Raw genomic sequence first — 17,687 nt, forward strand, 5'->3', positions numbered from 1 at the left:
AAAAAAAAAAAAAAAAAAAAATCATACTCTGTCTACTCATTCCAGAATCAAGTTAATAGGCTGTGGCTTTCACACAAAACAAGATAGATACCTCTAAGATTATTTCATCAAAAGGAAACTAGTGACTTGGCATCAGTTTGAAAACTTTATTAAAACCATAGGTTTCCATTCCGTACAAAACTGAGGAGCTTTCTTTTAAAAAAATGCATTACACTGCATTATTTCCGATTTGGTTAAGTGGTTCACTGATAAAAATCTTTCTGAAAGCTATATACAGGATTAATACCACACAACTGTATAAGTGCAGAGACTCTCAGTAACTTTAGCAATATATACAAACTACCTTTACACACATAAATATGGTATTTACAGCTAATAAATAACATTCAAAGCTGAATCATGTGTCCTCACGTACAAGAACCTTCACTATTTGGTGACCAAGTACTGTATGTGTTTGTATTAGATCCTGTATTAAAAGCAGACCTGTTTATACAAGTTTTGTTTCCAAAGAATCTTAAATCTTAGGAGAAAATTGCAACAAAACATTAAGTCTGTACGGAACAAATCACTGTATTTATTTTTAGAAGTCTCAAATGCAGTGGCTCAGTACTCAACCCCTCCCTCAGTGACTCATCCTATCTCTGCTGTAGTTGTTGGGTTAGGAAATCAAATGTGAGCAATTTTGGAGTTGTTAATATTCCAAGCTATTGCACTGTTTAGAACTTTTGTCCCTACATGTAACAATGGTCATAGCTAGAAAAAAAAAGTGTATGCATACATGTGTCAGCATTGTTTTAAAGTTGGAACGATGTTGGAGAATCACCACCTTTGCACCATCTTGCACATGTGGGAAAAGGTTATGAAAACCAGCATCAATAGCTCACATTACCACTTCTCCAAACATCTACCTTCCAGCCTTCCCGCCTCCCCAGTAGTTTGTTTATCCTCTGTAAGCTAAATGAAGGCTATGAACCTTTCAGAGCACTAGAAAAATTACATGTTTTTAAAAAAAGCAGAAAGCCTTCAATTCACCTATTTTTGGCTACTCACAGCATGTCTGATTCAAGTGTTTCTCAGAGCATTTTTTTTTTGTATTGCACAGCCAGGCTCCTTCTGACTGTCCCAGACCCTGCTCCTTGCTGAATCCCACCTCTTAGGAAACCAAGCACCTACAAGCATCTAGCACTAGCATTGCACACAGCCCAGCCACAAACAGAGGTTGGTCACTGGAAATCAGATTTCCAGTATAGGGGAGCATCACAGCTGTCAGGCTGACTCAGGTCCAGACCTGATACAGCTGCCGCTCAGCTACATGACTGACGTTCAGTGTCAAAGAGCAGAGTAACTGTCACGGTTTTAGCATCAGGGATGCAAGCAAAGTGAAAAGTCCATTTTCTGCAGTTTCTGGTAGCTTGATTCCTTTGCACTTCCTAACTCAGCACAGTGTTGAAGGTTCGATGGTTTCATTTTTTAAGAGATGAAAGCATGGATGAAAAGTACAATATTTGCATAGGACACTGGTATGCTGTCTTGTCCTACAACTGGATATTTATTGCAGGATAAGCTGCATAATAACACATAGTTTTACAGATCATATCTATTGCTAAGCAGCACTGTCATCTATCCCCAATATAACACATTCATAACCACAAACTAAGAAATTTATCCCCATATTCAGTCCCTGACACCTTTGAGTAATAGCTTTACAGACAGGAAAAGTGTTTTTTCACATAAGAAATCTACTCATTTGCTAAACACATTTGAAGACAATGAGATCTGGCCATTGAACTGTCAGAAAATTCAGTTAGCCAAGCCAGAAAAAAAAAAAACAACAAACAAACAAAACAAACAAACAAACACTCAAATCTGTTCAGTGTCAGAAGACTCCTGAAATACTGTATCAGTTAGAAAGAAAAGTCAGGTACAAGGCTTTGTTTCTTTTCAATAAATACCAGAAAATTGCTATAGAGGATCTGATACCAAGAAACCTTGTCACGAGGCACTATAATTAAGCAAAATTACTTATTCCTGCCCAGTACTCAAGCTTTTGGCGAGCTGTTTTGGCAGTTTCTTTTTGTTTTTAACTATTTGGATAATGCATCTTTATGGTTAGTAACAATTTTCTGTGTGCTGAGACTTCCTTACAAGAAGTCTCCTAGAATAGCTAAGGAATAGCAGGCAAAAAAGCCAGCAGCAGATAAATACTTCTATATATTTGGTTCTGAACACCCAGTTCAGGGGGATGAATGGAGTCTCCTCCTGCCCAGTGCGGAAAAAAAAATCTCCATTCTTGTCACTTCTAAGCAGATTCATGAGCAGAATTTTCTTTAGAGGCTTTCTTGGCACTGCAGGGGAAAAAAAAAAAAAAAAAGAACAGGTAAGGTGAAGAAGAGATACTTGTTCCTTTTGGTCTTATTTTTGAGATTTAAAGTTCAAAAATACAGGAAAATAAATTAAGTGCTTGGAGTTTCAGTGGCTGCTGCTTGATTTAACTTGGGCTTGATTTTACAAGTATACTGTACACACACAGAGAGGTCTCAAGGACTCACCAGGTCATTGCCCTGGAGTGAAGGTCAGCACACACGCCTTTTTATGCAACACTAGATTTCGGTTTGTAAGTGTCCCCACAAGACCTTTCACCCCTAGCAACTGCACTAAAATAAATATAACTACTTCTGCAGCTCAAACGTTAGTGGATAAACTCCAAACAAAGCTGGTCCATTTTTGAAATTTTACTCTGTGTCAAAAAAAAATAAATAAATAAAACAAATAAGAAAAACCCATCAACAGCTATTAAACACAAAGACGCAATCTCTGATGCAAATCTGAGATGCAAATCTCAGGAAGCCTCTCACCTGGAGCTTGCCAGCAGCAAACACAGGATACTGGGGAGAATACCTGTGTTTGCCTATTCGGCTTCTGCACTACCCTCCAAATCTGCTGCCAGCCAGTGGGGAAAAGGGCTCTGGACTGACTCAGCATCGATGTTTGGATGTCCTTGAATTAGGGGCAAATGTAGGGCATCTTTAGACAGAGGCCGAGTTAGGAGTGCCTTATTTGTAAACCCTCTAAAACGATCGTTTATGCTTGGCCCCTGTGTGAACATGAGAGGCAGTGATGTGTATTTGCTTTGCAGAGGTGCAAACAACCCCACAAGGAGAGAACCAAATTCAGGGTTTTCAAGCTGCCAAAAGCAAACCTCAGGTTAGTCCAAGTTGTGACGCTCCAAGTCTTTAGCAGACTAGCATATAAGTCAACCAATATTGGGAGGTTTTAATGAAATTCCCCAAAGATTCCTTCCACCATTCAGTTTCCCACAAGCCTAAAACAATACTGCTTATGCATACCCTCCTCTTTTCCGGTTGACCGGCTGCTCCATGCATTTCACAAATATTGCTGCTTCTTCTCCTTTACTGAGGCGCGAGATGCCGTCTCGGGAGCAGAACACCACCCTGTGGAGTAAACACCGAACAATGACGCGACTGAGCCGGACATGTCTTTTTAACTACAGGAAAAGAACTGATGCTTGGAGGAAGCCTTTATGCTTTTGTCATGTGGGGCACTACTACCTTAAGTGCCAAATCACTGGGAGAAAATTACTTTACTTAAAAAGCAGAAAGCATGGATCTTGTGAGGGAAGAATCACCGTACCAGAAAAACTGGTAAATGCATTAGCATAGACCTAAAATTGCAGGCATAACTTTGGTGCTTTGCATCAAACCTCCCAGTGGCTGAGGGAACGCAGCCTCTGTCACAAAGTCTCTTGGATCTCTGTTTACATCAGCCCTCGTGTGACTTTTGCTTCAGGTGAATGATCTTGGAAGACAGCCTTGCTCCCTTGAATGTTTGCACATAAAGTAGGCTGCCAGTTCCAGCAAACCTCAGCGGCTGCTTTTATACTTATCAGTACTTCCCCCACCCCTATATTTGTTCACTCTGATAACTGTTTTTTTCTGATGAAGCAGCTGCCTTGTTTATTCAAAGAAGGAACATTAACCACAATACTGTACACAGAACGTGAATATTCTCTTTTCTGGACCTCTCTTCTGCCAAGAGTTTTCATGCCTAATGAATTTGCATGTTTCAAAGGATTCAGGGGAAAAACAGTCACGTTTGGACTTTGAGTACTGCTTCAGTACTCATATATTGGCAGTGTCTTATATGCCTTCAAAAGAGTCATGTGTTTCTGTTTCCACTGCCTATTCTGGGATTCCCAGCTCCAAGGAATTCCAAGTTAATGAAGCAATCATTTCCTGTGCAAATACAGTATTGGAAAGGTTTCTTAAAAGTCTCCTAAGCATGTTCTCTGCAATAAAACTTGTACAAATGTCCAACAAGATAAAGGAGAGAGCAACTGCAAATACAATCAAAAATTTGTTTGCAGAGGTCCTCTCCTGTGTATTATAACTAACCTGAAACACGTGAGACAGTGGGATGCAAATGAATCCTGTAGGAGTAAAATTACAGACTGCAGATCCCAGGGGAACAAAGCAACTGTAAACCCGGTTGAAGTAAATATGGGTTTGGTGCCACTGAAGCCCTGACTTCAGTGCTGCACCCATTTGTAATTGCTTTCCATGTTTTTTCCCACCTTGTCAGGAAAAAAACACAATTAAAATTAATATACTTTATGACAATGAAAAAGAGTTACTTTTTCTGAGTTTCTCCTGACTTTACTCTGACTCTCTGGATGTTAAATGTAAAAGGAGTCCACCAGTCAGACCAGCTGAAGAAAGTGTCTTTATCCCACTGCAGCTTTAGCATAAGCAGGTCACCAATATCCACTTCTGTGTAAATCAGGAAGGAGAATGTCTTGTTTGAGGAAACTTCAGGCCTGTGAGGAAAAAAAAAAGAAACAAAAAGAAGTGGGAACTATTGCAAAGACTGTAAGAGCCAAAAAGACTAATCAGTAGTCTTAAAAGTGAGCTACGGAAAGATTGGTGGGATGGGGGTTATGTAAAGAGAAAACTAAAGGAAATGAAGGGAAAGTTTTTGAAAAACAGGACTTTATGTACTTCAAAGAGGAAGGAAGCAAACTCTTCTCTGTATTTCTGGTCAACAGAGCAAGAAAAAATATGAAGGTTTTGTAGGGAGGACTTTGGTTAGACACCAGGAAAAGCCTTTTGGCAGCAAGGACAGTAAAACCCCGGGACAGACTGCCAGGCAAGGGGTGACATCTCCATTGCCGGTGGCTCTCTGGAGGCTGTTAAACAAACACCATCCCGGAACAATTTAGGTAAAGAGTCTGTCTCCTTGGAGCGGGAAATGGATTTTGGTGCCTTTCAACCCCGTGCCCTGCCAGCCCAGCCCACGTGCTAGGGGACATGTAAGCACAGACTCTGCCTTATTTGCAGAGCTGTAAAAGCAAGTGCCATCTCTTTGTTCAGCTTCTGCGCCAAGGCCTTCAAACTCATTTGACAACTAATTCCCGGTCACGTTCTGATTTTAAGTTGCTTTAGCAGAGCCGGAGCATGACACAACAGCTTAGAAAGGGAAAAAAATGACAATGACATTGATCAGTGACAAGATCGGACCCTGGGAACCTGTAAGGACAGATTTCCACAGACAGAGCTAGAAAGACAAACTTTGCAACTGGGGCTTTAACAGATTTGGGCTAGACACAGCAGTGAGGTAGCAAAACACAGGGGAATTGGTTGTATTGCAGTGTTTTCTGTTGCTACTTACAGGGTGAAAGCAATGTTCTCACTCTCATCTAGAGTGCCATACAAAGAGATCTGGAAAGGCTGGTTTGTCTTGGTCGTATTAGTCTTCCCAAAGAAATGGATCTTGACCTGGTAATGAAAGACTGGAAGAAGAACATAAAAGAAAAGGCTATTATGAAAAAAACTAGGGCTTCGAAGAGATACTACTGATGACCAAACACTTAAAAAAAAAAATCCTGTGCAAATCCTTGTCTGGAATATGCCAGGATCACTAAACTGAGAAGGCTTGTGGGTATTCAGGGAAGTATTTTTCTGAGGACGTAAAGTTTAGGATGCAAAGGCATCACAGTTAAAAACCTTTGCAATCAAACTCAATATTTAGTTGAGGGGCAACTCAGCAATCATGGGGTCTGCAGTATGGCCTTCAAACCTGTTATAAATGTGTACGACTTGCACTCTTTGGCTTGAATCAAATGAACTGTGCCCTTCTCCTCATACAGGAGCTTGGTGAAGTAAATTCAACCTCATGACACTGCAGATTAAGTGCCAAATGCCAACCAAACACTATTCTTCCATCTCTTCCAACTCTGCAAGAATTTTCCCTCTAATTACTGGTCCACCACACTGTTCCTCTCTGCTCATAGTGCATGCAACAAAGCCATGTGGCACAGTCAAAGCTACAGGCGAGAGGGGAAAAAAAAAATTAAAAAAAAAATCCAACTTAGCAGTTATTTCCCCAGCTGGAAGACTTCCAGTTTTGGCACTGTCCTTCTCAGACCTACCACTGTGGCAGTGGAAATCAAGAAGTGATGTGAGATTTTAATGTAAGGTATGATGCTCCTCTAGCCACATGCAGTATGAAGGGCATAAGCCTGATGGCTGCACATCTTTAAGTTACTCATCTGGCTGAGCTTCACTGATTATTTTCCCAGCAGCAGGAAAAACTCATTTGGAATAAAAAAGTACTGGAAAAAATTCAGAAGACTCAATTGTTCCAAGCGGAGCCATCGTCCCAGCTGCACAGTAAATCATCTTCTGATTTTGTCACTTTGAAGTTTGTTAGAAAACATTTCCCTTTTCATCTTCTACACAAGAAATTCCACACTATAAATAAAGTAACACTGCTCTTCAAATACTGCACTTTAGCTGCCCTTTATAGCAAAATGCAGGCGAGCTGGACCCCTGCTCACTCCAGGCACCGAAGAAGAAATATTATCATCTGAGGCACGCACCCGCTCCTACCCAGAGCTGAGCAAAACTACCACTCTTGCTCACCAGTAAGGAGGCGGGACCTACCTTTATAGGGCATCTGCGCACGAGTCTTCAAGTACATTTTGCTGTTTCTCTTCGTTCTCACTCTGTTGACCTTATAACCCAAATTGTTGCAACGGTTCTTCCGGCAGCTCAGGCAGAGGCCCTTCTCAAAGGCCTCCTTTGTGGTGCAGCGGTAGGCCATGCTCGGCTTTTCTTCGTAGAGGAGGGAGTCAATGAACAGGTGAATGGATCGTTCATGAGAGCATTTCACCAGCTGATCCACATCTTCAAAGAAAGAAAATATTTTTTTATATATACATAAAATATGAATAAAATATTATATATGTTTGTGTGCATATAGATATGTATATATAAAAAAGTAAAGATGTAAAACTGTCAGCAATGCCATCAACAGGCAAAAACCTCTAATCCAAAGCTGGGCTTTATATGAAGATTTTTAAAAGGACCTAGAAGAAGAACAAATTCTTGTGCCTCTCAAAGGATCTCTGCTTGTAGAAAGCTGACATGCTACTGAAGATCTCCCTTTAGATGTTACACTGCTTGCTATAGAGTAGTCTTACCGGCAAAGCCTTTTTCCGCAATCAGACGGAGAGCCTCTCCTAAGTTGCAACCTGGCTGGAAACCTCCACCGTTAGGATAAATGTCGATGTGTCCGACCGGCTTCTGGATCCCGATGCTGCGATCCGGAGAGCCCCGAGTGTAGGTGTGTAGGACATCCACAAAGTCCGCATCGTCCGGGGAGAGGCGGGTGGGGGCATCAGCATACTCAAAGGTGGGACCAGCAGGATCCAGCCCTTTAGGAGGAAACCACAAGAAAAGGACCAAGATGACAGCCTGCCAAAACACTGCCAGTGGTAGCAAACACCAAGCTCAGATTGGGCTGGAGCTTTTTTTGACGGTGCCACTACAGACACTACAGCGGGATCATTTGAGTAACATTCATGCATGCAGGAAGATCAAACAGCCTAACTTGAAATGTTGTCACCTTTTCTAGAAAAAGGAAATAAAAAGGTGTATGTAAACATATGTAAAAGAGCACAGATAACTTCTCCATAGCTGTAGTGTTTACAGTGGATGGAAGAAACTAGCTAATAAATATTTTCCTCAGTGTTTTCCTCTCTTGTCAAGAGACAGAGGAAGTTAAAATGTTCTATTTGAAGTGTTTGAAGTGTGGAAAATGTCTTGCTGCTAGCTCCCTGCCAGGGGGATAAGTGGGGAACATAAATGAGAGTTTCACCGTCTGCACACCTAAGGAGGGGGGAATATTGTGGTACACTTCCAACTTGCAGCAACACTGTAGCATCAAAAACATTCACAGCTATTCTGCCAGGAAATAAGAACTTCCATTCATAAAACAGGCACGAGCAGCTTCTGTTACTGCACAATCTCTCACGTCAGAACAACGCACTTGGGGCACAGCCGCATGCAGAGCTGTCCCCATGGGGCATCTCCTCACTGCAGCGCTCCACCAGGGACCAGCGCCCAGGCAAGCCCACCCCGGCGCGCCTGTCCACCCCTGCGCCCACCCTGACCTCTGCCGAGAGGACTTTAGGGACCCATCCCCATGCCCAAGGGCTGGGCTGCCTCCCCAGGGAGATGCCCATCCTGGGCATCGAGGGGTAAAACAGAGCACTGCTGGTATTTGAGCGATTTGGAGCTCCAGCTCTCAGATGGCAACAGATCAAAAGGAGACACTTGCAGCCAGTCTTACGTTGCCCTGCTAGGTGTTGCTGCCCCAGGGCAAGGGCAACCCAAGAGCCGGGGCACCAGCTCCTGCACCACTGCTGCTTCCAGACTAGCGCAGTAGCATGCATGCATTCACACCAGTTTGCAGTGTGGCGTGAGCCACCTCACACACAGCTCGGCCGCAGTTCGTCTAGCACACCACCACATCCAGCACCGTACTCTGCCTCCATAAGCATGCACAGATATAGGGCAAGCACATGTATGCTTCCCATCCCTTCCTAATGTTCTCCCAGCATTATTTCAGCCTAGATTGCTTGAGTCTGTTATGATTTATTCATTTAGTAACCTTCTTCTGATTATTTGGTCCAGTCTCCCCTTGAGCTGGTATAAACTTCTTGCACCCACAGCATCCATTGGCCATGAGCTCTGCAGATACTACATCCACTGTAGGGGGACAGTCTCCTGTTTGCTTGGGCCAACCCCCACCAGCATCAAGAGATGGCTTCTGGCTTAAGAGCTAGCTGAAGTTCTTGTGCTGCAAGAGACAGCAATGTTCTCCAAGCCATGGATTTGGCCAGCTTCTGTCACATCCCCCAGCTGGTCTCTCTTCAAGGCCAATGAATCCCTGACTACTCACTCATTTCTTGTGCACAAGCAGATTGAGATTTCTCACCCACCACCTTTGTTGCTCTGCTCTCAAGCTTTTCCTGTATAAACAATATCAGCCCCACCAATTCAAGGAAGAATGAACACATAGCCTGAGTACTGCGAGCAAGCAACAATTATTCTGGTGATCTCCCAAGGGAAAGTGATATTTCAGCTTCTGGAAGGAAGAGACAGGTCCCTCCACTCTCCACAACCTTGGGCTTTCTTACCAGTAATTCTGTTGACCTTCTTCTTGGTCAGACTCCCAGCAATCCCAGCAGCATGAGCACCCAGACTGTACCCCAGCAAATGGACGTTGTTGAGAGGGTACTTGATTTCCTCCTGGAGGAGAAAGTTTTGTTTAAAGTTTGAAGTCAAATCTGACAACATCAGAAGACATGGGGTTGGGAGAGGAATGTTATCTGAAAAACTGGAATTTCCCTTTGAATCATATGCAATAATAGAGAAAAAAACCACTAAATACAATTAACATCACTTCATTCTGTTTTAGCTAATTTGAGTTAACTAGCTTAAGACAAAAATCTAAGCAGAAATGAATGCAGAACTAGGGACAGAACACAGGACACATCTCCATGAATATTTTCTTTTTTAACCAATATAGAAGTAGTAATGTATTGTACCAAAGCTTTTCAGCCTTCCGCTGACACACACCAATTTCTGGATCCCCTAAATATTTCTCAAAGGCAGGGCAGACTGTCTTCCCATATGCTGGTTGCTGTATAATCTATAGGAACATGTCTTTCATAGCTACCTCTCACAGAGCCTTTGGAAACAGTCTGCGGACCCAGAGGGCTCCATGGACCACAAGGTGAAAATCTCCGGACTGTAATATAAAAGGCCCCCTTGTGCAGAGATAGCCACAGAAGTAAACCCAGGATTTTATCAGTCCAGCAAAGCACTGTCTGTGACAGCTCAGCCCCATCTATCCTATGGGAGACTATTAACATAGCTGCATCGTTGCTGCTTTGCCTCCTAGGACTTTATATACAATGTGCGGCACACATGACTGCACATCTTACCTCCATCCAGTCAATAAACATAGCGACATCCTTTCCCACCAGCTTAGTGTAGGCAGCAGACACGGGGTAGTGCTGCTGAGCCCGACTGAGCCAGTCAACCACAATGACATTTGAGTCAGGTTCCCTCTTGTACAAAGCATCCACCAGCTTTGGGACCCAACTTTCATACATCCCTGTCACCTGGTTTTAAAGAAAAAAAAAAAAGAGATATTATTGGTGGCAAACAGGCACTTCCGCTGAGATATCTAACACTGTCCATCAGGAGTGTGGTCAAACATAACTTCCAGAAGGGAGATTCCTCCCCTTCCTCTTACCGTCCATCCATGGATCACCACGAAGGTTTTACTGGTGTGGTTGAAGTTGCAGTGTGCCAGGGTCTCCACCTGCCCAGGAACCAGGTAGCAGAGATCCTCGTCGGGCTCAGCAGCTGTCCGTAGGGAAAATTTGCTCTCGATTCCCTCAAAATTCTTCTCAGCTTCTGCAGTGCAAGACCATAGGAAACAGAGTGGTATTTTAGAAGTATCAAGGCAAACAGTTCTGCTGTAGGAAGGCTAACAGTAAGCGAAAGACAGTCACAGGCATGATGTTGGAGAGAGATCAAAAAAACAAAAGAAATGGGCACTCGGTTTTCATTTACCTCGGTGCTCCTTTTGCACCACAGTGGCTATGTAAAAGGGAAAACGGGATGAAAACTGTTCCCACCTGAAGGTCCTAACCCTGCTCAAACAGGGAGAGTCTGGCCAGCTGTCAGATATGCACAACTTCATTTCAGGAGTCAGTATTTTCTCCCCTGTATTATTAACAGGAAACCTGTGAATTACCACAGTGGTGGAGAAAACTGTACAAGAGCGTCATAGTACATGTGGGGAAGCAACAAGTTCCTACCACACTATCATGTATCTTGGCGGCACATTTTCTGCATCACTTCATCACTAATCACTCTTTAACAAGGCTCTTTTTAGCACCCAGTAGTTGCAGTCCATCAGGGGTAACAGCTGTAAAACCACCACTGTCTTACAAAACACCGGTGTTGACTTCGCACCAACAAGAGGAAAACAGCAGGTGAGAGCATTAAAAACACTTTAAGGGAACTTAACTGAGCTAGCAAAGCAGAAGTCTGTATTTTGAAGGCAGTATTATTCCAGATCATCTGATAATCAGGTTTTAAGAAGAATCTTCCCTTCCCTGAAGACATTTTGAATCCGGAGGGGGGAAGATTATATGCTGGTAGTAACACAGCATGTGACGGGCCGTGCCTGAAAGGATCATTTCTTTCTCAGAGCACTCCCTCTGGTTTTCAGATTCAAAATATAAATTGCTCTTTTTGTTCCTGACAAGGCAGAAGAGTGACTTTTAGATTTTCTGCTTGCTGACCCCTTTGTCTGGAAGGAAAGTTAAATGCCTCCTCTTTTTAGGTCTGATTCAACACCTAAGCACCTCTCTTCAGCAGACCCTGTAATTAATCACGGACTTAAGCACACACTCCAATGCCTCTCTGAAACCAGGCCCTACTTTGGCAACTTCCACTTAGCAAATACTGATGGCCTGTTTTCCAAGGGCGGCTGAACCGAGGCCAGCTCTGCCCTGCTCGGTGTCAGTGTCATTTCCTGGCGTCCTACCCTCCGAGGTTTCACAAGCTCCGAAGGACACATTAACGAATGGCTCAGAGCCACCGCAGGCAATGCAAAGGTACAAGGTGAGGTCCTCCTGCGGGACACGCAAAGCATCTCTGCTCCCCTTCTCTCCCATTGCAGGAGAGGCTTTTCGTGACACCTGGTATATCTGTATTTCTCTGTAAATTTGTGCTGCATCATTCGGGGGCTACTTCTGCAGTGAATCATTCATTGTTTCCTAAAACTTCGTCTTCTGGGCTCAGGCAAGCTACACGTGAGAAAACACCGATTCCTGCGGCCTTCAGCTCATGGCAGAAGCTGCCCGAGGCTCTTCCCCGCCTTTCCAAGGAAAGGAGAAATAAAAAACAAAACACAAGCTGTGCATTTTTATTTAGGATCTCAGCATTAGAGGGTCTAATGCTGGGCACGCAGGCTGCAAGCGCTTGTGCGCAGACCCTGGAGGGAGAGCAGTGGTCTGACACCCGCCGCTTAAGGCTGCCCGGGCCCATGGGGACTCCCCACCTGCCGAAAGCGAAGCCTGGGCACCGGCACCACGCGAACTGCTCGCCGAGCGGAGGTGGCGCTCGGCACCGGGCTGGACCTCGACTGCACCAGGGTGGACGGCTAATGCAGGATAACGACACGGTGGGCCCCCTCCCTGCCTCCTCTCCCCCAGGAGCAGATGCCATTTACAACATCACCAAAAGAATTGTTGTTGGTTTTTTTTTCCCCCCTCCAAACCAGCAGAAGGTGAAAATAACACTTTACCTACTGAAAACACACAAATCCGCTATACTAGCCAAATTTGCTTGCCCTGCAACTGAACCTAGTCCTAGGTTTTTCACAAAAGAAGTTGCCCCTTTTTTGTATTTTTCATGTTCAAAACTTCACTTCCTCACCAAAGAGGGCAAAACCCCTTTCTGAAAACAAGTCTTTAGAATTACACTTTTTCTTTTTCAGCCAGAAAAAGGTAAGACCCACAGGCTGATTAGTTGTGGCTTAGATATCAACTATTTGACTTTCACTCAGCAATGAATTGTAAAACCTTAAAAATACCAAGTACAGCTTTCAACTGTAAAGTGTACAGTACAAGGACTTTCAGTTGTGTATATTTCTGTCCCACACAGGAAGGCAAACAAGAATAGTCCACCTGCTCACTAGTTATACTACTTCCTTTCATATTTAGGAATCACTAACATCAGTAAACCTATTTGATAATCACCCAAAATCTAAATTAAATTGATATGTCTCATTGCATGTTTTTAATCACAAGTACATGCTATAATGTGCAAGTAGCTCAGACTGTCTCTCTTAGGTTTGTCACAAGCATATTTCCCCCAATTTGCACTTTCAATTGTATGTCACTAATGAAGAGAGTCTGAAGTGTAATGGCATCTTCCCCGGAGAGGTGCGAAGTGCTTCACAAATATTAATATGCTTCAGCCTCATAAAAGCTTTGGGTGGGATTTAGGGCATAGGAGCAATTCAGCCAGCACTGAAATGCAGGCACCTCTGTCAAAGCAGCAGCTGCAAAGCAACAGCCCCTAAGTCAGGGAAATGGCAGAAGGCCACCTGCTCATTTGGCTATGCTGTAGGAGGAATTAGAAAGTCAGAAGAAATTATGATTAGCATCTTTTATGCTTGCAAAAAAGTGTCGTAGCATCTGATGGCCACCCATGCTCAAATTCCCAGCAGCAAGATACCCTCCAAATGACTGAAGCATAAGTGCACTGGGGTGGGTTACTAACACTACCTCTTAACGATGTGTTAATTAAGAGGCTGTCCTCAAAAATTTCCTGTATTTAGCTTTGCAAATTTTGGCTGGGTCACAGCACAAGATAATTCGTCTCTACCGCACATTGTAAAACTAGGATGTGCTGCATGCAATACCACATAGTCTCCTACCATTTGCAGATTTAACTTTAGATATACCATACAGAAGTAACAGTGTATATGCACTCACCACACATACACACTGATATCTACATACACCATGCTTTAAAACTGCAGCAGCATATCACTTCAGAAGGCTAGCATTTGCCAGTTACACGTTTGTACCTTATAAGCAAGGTCTTGGTCTCATTAAAAAAAATAACTGACACCCAGACTGGGTCATGCATAGACTTTTGTCACAAACCTTTTCCTCATAGATTTAAAATGAGAAGTCTCCTTGAATCATGCTCTAACTTTCCAGTCAAACATTATGGCAGCGGGTTTCATTCCTACAGTCTTACACAAGGCCAAAGAAATGCAGAGACTGTCTATGCATGCGCTCACCTCTGGTTAACTAAAGATGTTTTTTAATGCACATTAGTTAAACCAGTGCAAACCCACAGACAGAGAGTCTTCAGCACGTTTCTGAATGGTGGATACTAACTTAGCAGAATTTGCTTTAGGCTTGACATAATGTAGATGGATAGAAATCAGGTATAAAGAAAATTATGCGCACCTATATTGAAATGCTGAAGTAGTTTTAGCAAAAAGAATGCAACTCTATTTCTAAACAAGACCTTGAAGAGAAACAGATCTGGAGGTTTAAATGCGTAGACAAAACAAATCTGTGCTTTTGCTAAAAATCACACTTTCCAGAGCTTAGCGCAGCAGAGGTATTAAGGCATGTGCTCTGTGTTGCAAAAACTTCCAGGCACACAGTTGCAAATACAGCCCCTGTTATAAAATAAAGTTTTCTGGCCACTGCTATGTGTTTAGGGCTGACAAGGTGGCCTATAAAGGGATATCCAACTATCTAGGGAATTGGAAAAAGTAGCAGAATTAAGAAGTAAGCCACCAATTTCAGATTGGAGTTGGCTTTTCTGACAGCCTACAGGCCCTGTTGCCAAATTCTGTCATTTTATCACACTCTGCAAACTTTGTGATGCTTTTCTTAAACCTCCGCTTACATATTCAACTTTAATCTTCTAAAAAAGCTGTCCTGTAATTCCAGGTATACTGCAAACTCTTGAAACTTTGAAGGAAGTGCTAATAAAATACTTACACATATTCAGTAGTTGAATTTTCCCATTTTCCTATTTTAACCAAATACACTCTGCTTTGGACCTGCAGTTTGTGAAATTCCATTAAATCAGAGACTCCTACCAATTTTGAAAGAATCCCACTGACTTTAAGCATTCTGACACAGTGTAAATGCAAGTTTATGCACTAACCAAGAAGAGAATTCAGCCTCGAATTTCCTTCGTGGGAAGCCTAAGGCAACCTTGCAGTTGATTTTGATGGAGGAAACTTTCTCACTAGTCAGCTGGGTGGAGAACTTGAATTCTGAGGAATAACAACATCTGGAATATTAAGCAAAAATTAAACTGCCAGCCTCAGACACAGGCAGCCAAAAATCATAATAACGCTGTTGCCAGAATCAGTGCACCTGATTAACCTGTGGATTAAACAGGGAAGCTTTGACAAACAACAATTTCCTCGCATTATTTACACAGACATGAAAATACTATTAGCTAGGTGCAACAAACATTAGAAATTAGACTGCTTGCCCATGTAAACTGAAGTCCACACACACAGAGGCACAGAGGCACACATCTGCACATAAAAATCAAACATTTACAGAACCAGGTGGAGTTAACTGAAACAGCTTGTCCTCCAGCTGATAACCAGTGCTATGGTAATGCATCAGTCGTACTGAATTCCTGCATGGCTTCTCAGGCAAACTCATGGACAGCTGTAATAAAGGGACTATATCATGGAAAGTGTTATCGCTTAATTTGATCTATACTATAAACTGAAACCAGACTACTGTGTTGCAACCCCATAAGACCTATCCCATAAGTCAGGTTATTGTTTAACTTTGCTGTGAAAGAAATTTGACTTTCACTTTATTTATGTCTTCCTTAACAGTAGTACCCCGAGCCCAAGTTCTCCCACGCTTCCCAGGCAGAGTCGGTGGAAAGACCAATGTCTCCGAAAAGCAATGGAGCCGAAGCCTGGACGCCGAGCGGAGACCTGCCTGCTCGAGCCCTGCAGCTGGCGGAAGGAGGCGAAGCCCCGCTCTCGCGCTGCGCGCGTGGGTGCCGGCCCCACGGCCGAGGCGCTCCCTGTCCAGCGGATGCTTACTCAGCTGCAGCTGGGAGGCTTGTAACTCAACCAACCTAATAGCAGATCTCTTGCCATCCATCAGACCCTCTGGGGAATCTGGAATTAGCCTAAGACAACAAAACACAATCAGTGTCAACTTCACAGTGCTAAGGACCAAATGAGGCATGAGAAAGCCACTCCATGCAGGTACCTAAGAAGTTTCTTGTACCTAATAAGAAAGCTTGCTGGAATTTCTTAACGCTTATCCCGATGCAGCTCTCCAGCACACTTTTGACACCCTGAATGCCTCACCTCTGCTCCGCCTCAGAAGTGCGTTGCTGCTGGAAAGACCGTGCCACAGCTGCTCTGGTTGGTCTGTCCCAAACAGCCATAGCACAAGCTGGCAGCGCACATCACGCAACAGTGTAAATCTGGTGTAACCCCTGACTCTGGATTTACACTGGTAAAAATAGAGAACAGCATGCATTCCCAGAAATGTTATCTTTTCCTGGAACACCAATGTTATCTTCACCTAGAAGATTTTTTTAATGTTGTTTATTAAAGACTCTGGATTCCTGCAGGGTTGGATCATGTATTTTCCATGGTTTCAAAACATCTTTTTACTATGGTGAGCAAGAAATAGTGTGAGAGTCAAGGCTTAGATAGTTTTAGGATGGTCACACAACCTGTTCTCATATAACCTATTTCTATGGAGAACTAATACACTCATTAGAAAGTCTCTACAGCAAAGCAGTTCCTAGAGGGATGAAAGCTTGCTCAGAAAGAAAGAGTTATCTCACTTTATGAGACACTTTGAAAATCACTTTTGATTGCCTCTGATGGCACAAGATAGAATTTAATATGAGAATACATTCCTTTGGCTGTGCCCTAGCACCCCATGCTCTTACTTCTGAGTACTTCCCTCCAGTGTCTTTATACAGAAAGGAAATAACAGAGGCATCCACAGTAAAAAAAAAAAAAGAAAAAGAAAAAACATAAAAACTCAGCAGTCTTTATTTTCCATGTTAGTTTCACTTTGTGGCTGTAACAGATACATCCACATTTTCTTCTCACAGTGTGGACTTTTAAAGATACACTAATCTCTCACACACAACGTCTAAGAAAGCGAGACCTTGACAGGGCCCTGCTATCATAAATTTAAGGAGTAGTGGACTATTACAACCAGCCTCTTTGCTTGATAAATCTGCAAACACCTTGCAGATTAACCAAGAGAGCATTAGTAAGCATCTACTAGTCACTATGTGTAGATGCTCTAAGTTGTATATCCCGGGGTGGTGCCTACACACGCATAGAGGTAAAACAGTACGAGCATCGCAATGTACGTATATGTAGTAAAGTATGTAGACACTGTTAGGGAATACCCCTCTGTTAGCTTTTTTCCCCTAATAGATTCCGTTACATTAAAGGCATTAACTACAACCTGAAGGTGCTATCATGGCCCTGACGAAACCCAGCCGTGCCCTGGACAGGCGCCGATTTCCCACCCCGCAGCTCCCGGGCACCCAGGACGGTGGGAAGCCGGGGCGCGGGGTTCCCACGGGGCGCGGGGCTCCCACGGGGCGCGGGGCTCCCACGCACGGCCGAGGGCGCCGGCCCCACCGCCACGGGGCCACCTCGCCTCCAGCAAGGGACTCTCAGGAGCCACCTCGCCGCCGGGGACAGAGCCAGCGGCCCCCCCCCCGGGGGATGCGGGAGCCCCGCACCGC

At 43.6% G+C, this 17,687-nt stretch overlaps 1 protein-coding gene across 1 annotated transcript in view; it reads right to left on the reverse strand.

The window, feature by feature from the left end:
* Positions 1-132: 132 nt before the first annotated feature.
* Positions 133-17,687, reverse strand: part of LPL (lipoprotein lipase) — an 18,016-nt gene continuing 461 nt past the window's right edge. Inside the window, exons 2-10 of the mRNA XM_026078575.1 lie at positions 10,624-10,787; positions 10,310-10,489; positions 9,500-9,611; positions 7,499-7,732; positions 6,960-7,202; positions 5,686-5,806; positions 4,652-4,834; positions 3,348-3,452; positions 133-2,345 (exon numbers count right to left, since the gene is read on the reverse strand). Coding sequence (XP_025934360.1) covers positions 2,300-2,345; positions 3,348-3,452; positions 4,652-4,834; positions 5,686-5,806; positions 6,960-7,202; positions 7,499-7,732; positions 9,500-9,611; positions 10,310-10,489; positions 10,624-10,787 — 1,388 coding nt within the window. The 3' untranslated portion in view covers positions 133-2,299. The remainder of the gene's footprint in view (positions 2,346-3,347; positions 3,453-4,651; positions 4,835-5,685; positions 5,807-6,959; positions 7,203-7,498; positions 7,733-9,499; positions 9,612-10,309; positions 10,490-10,623; positions 10,788-17,687) is intronic.

The sequence above is a fragment of the Apteryx rowi genome, unplaced genomic scaffold (genome assembly GCF_003343035.1).
Source record: "Apteryx rowi isolate R43461 unplaced genomic scaffold, aptRow1 scaffold_113, whole genome shotgun sequence".
Classification (NCBI taxonomy): Eukaryota; Metazoa; Chordata; class Aves; order Apterygiformes; family Apterygidae; genus Apteryx; species Apteryx rowi.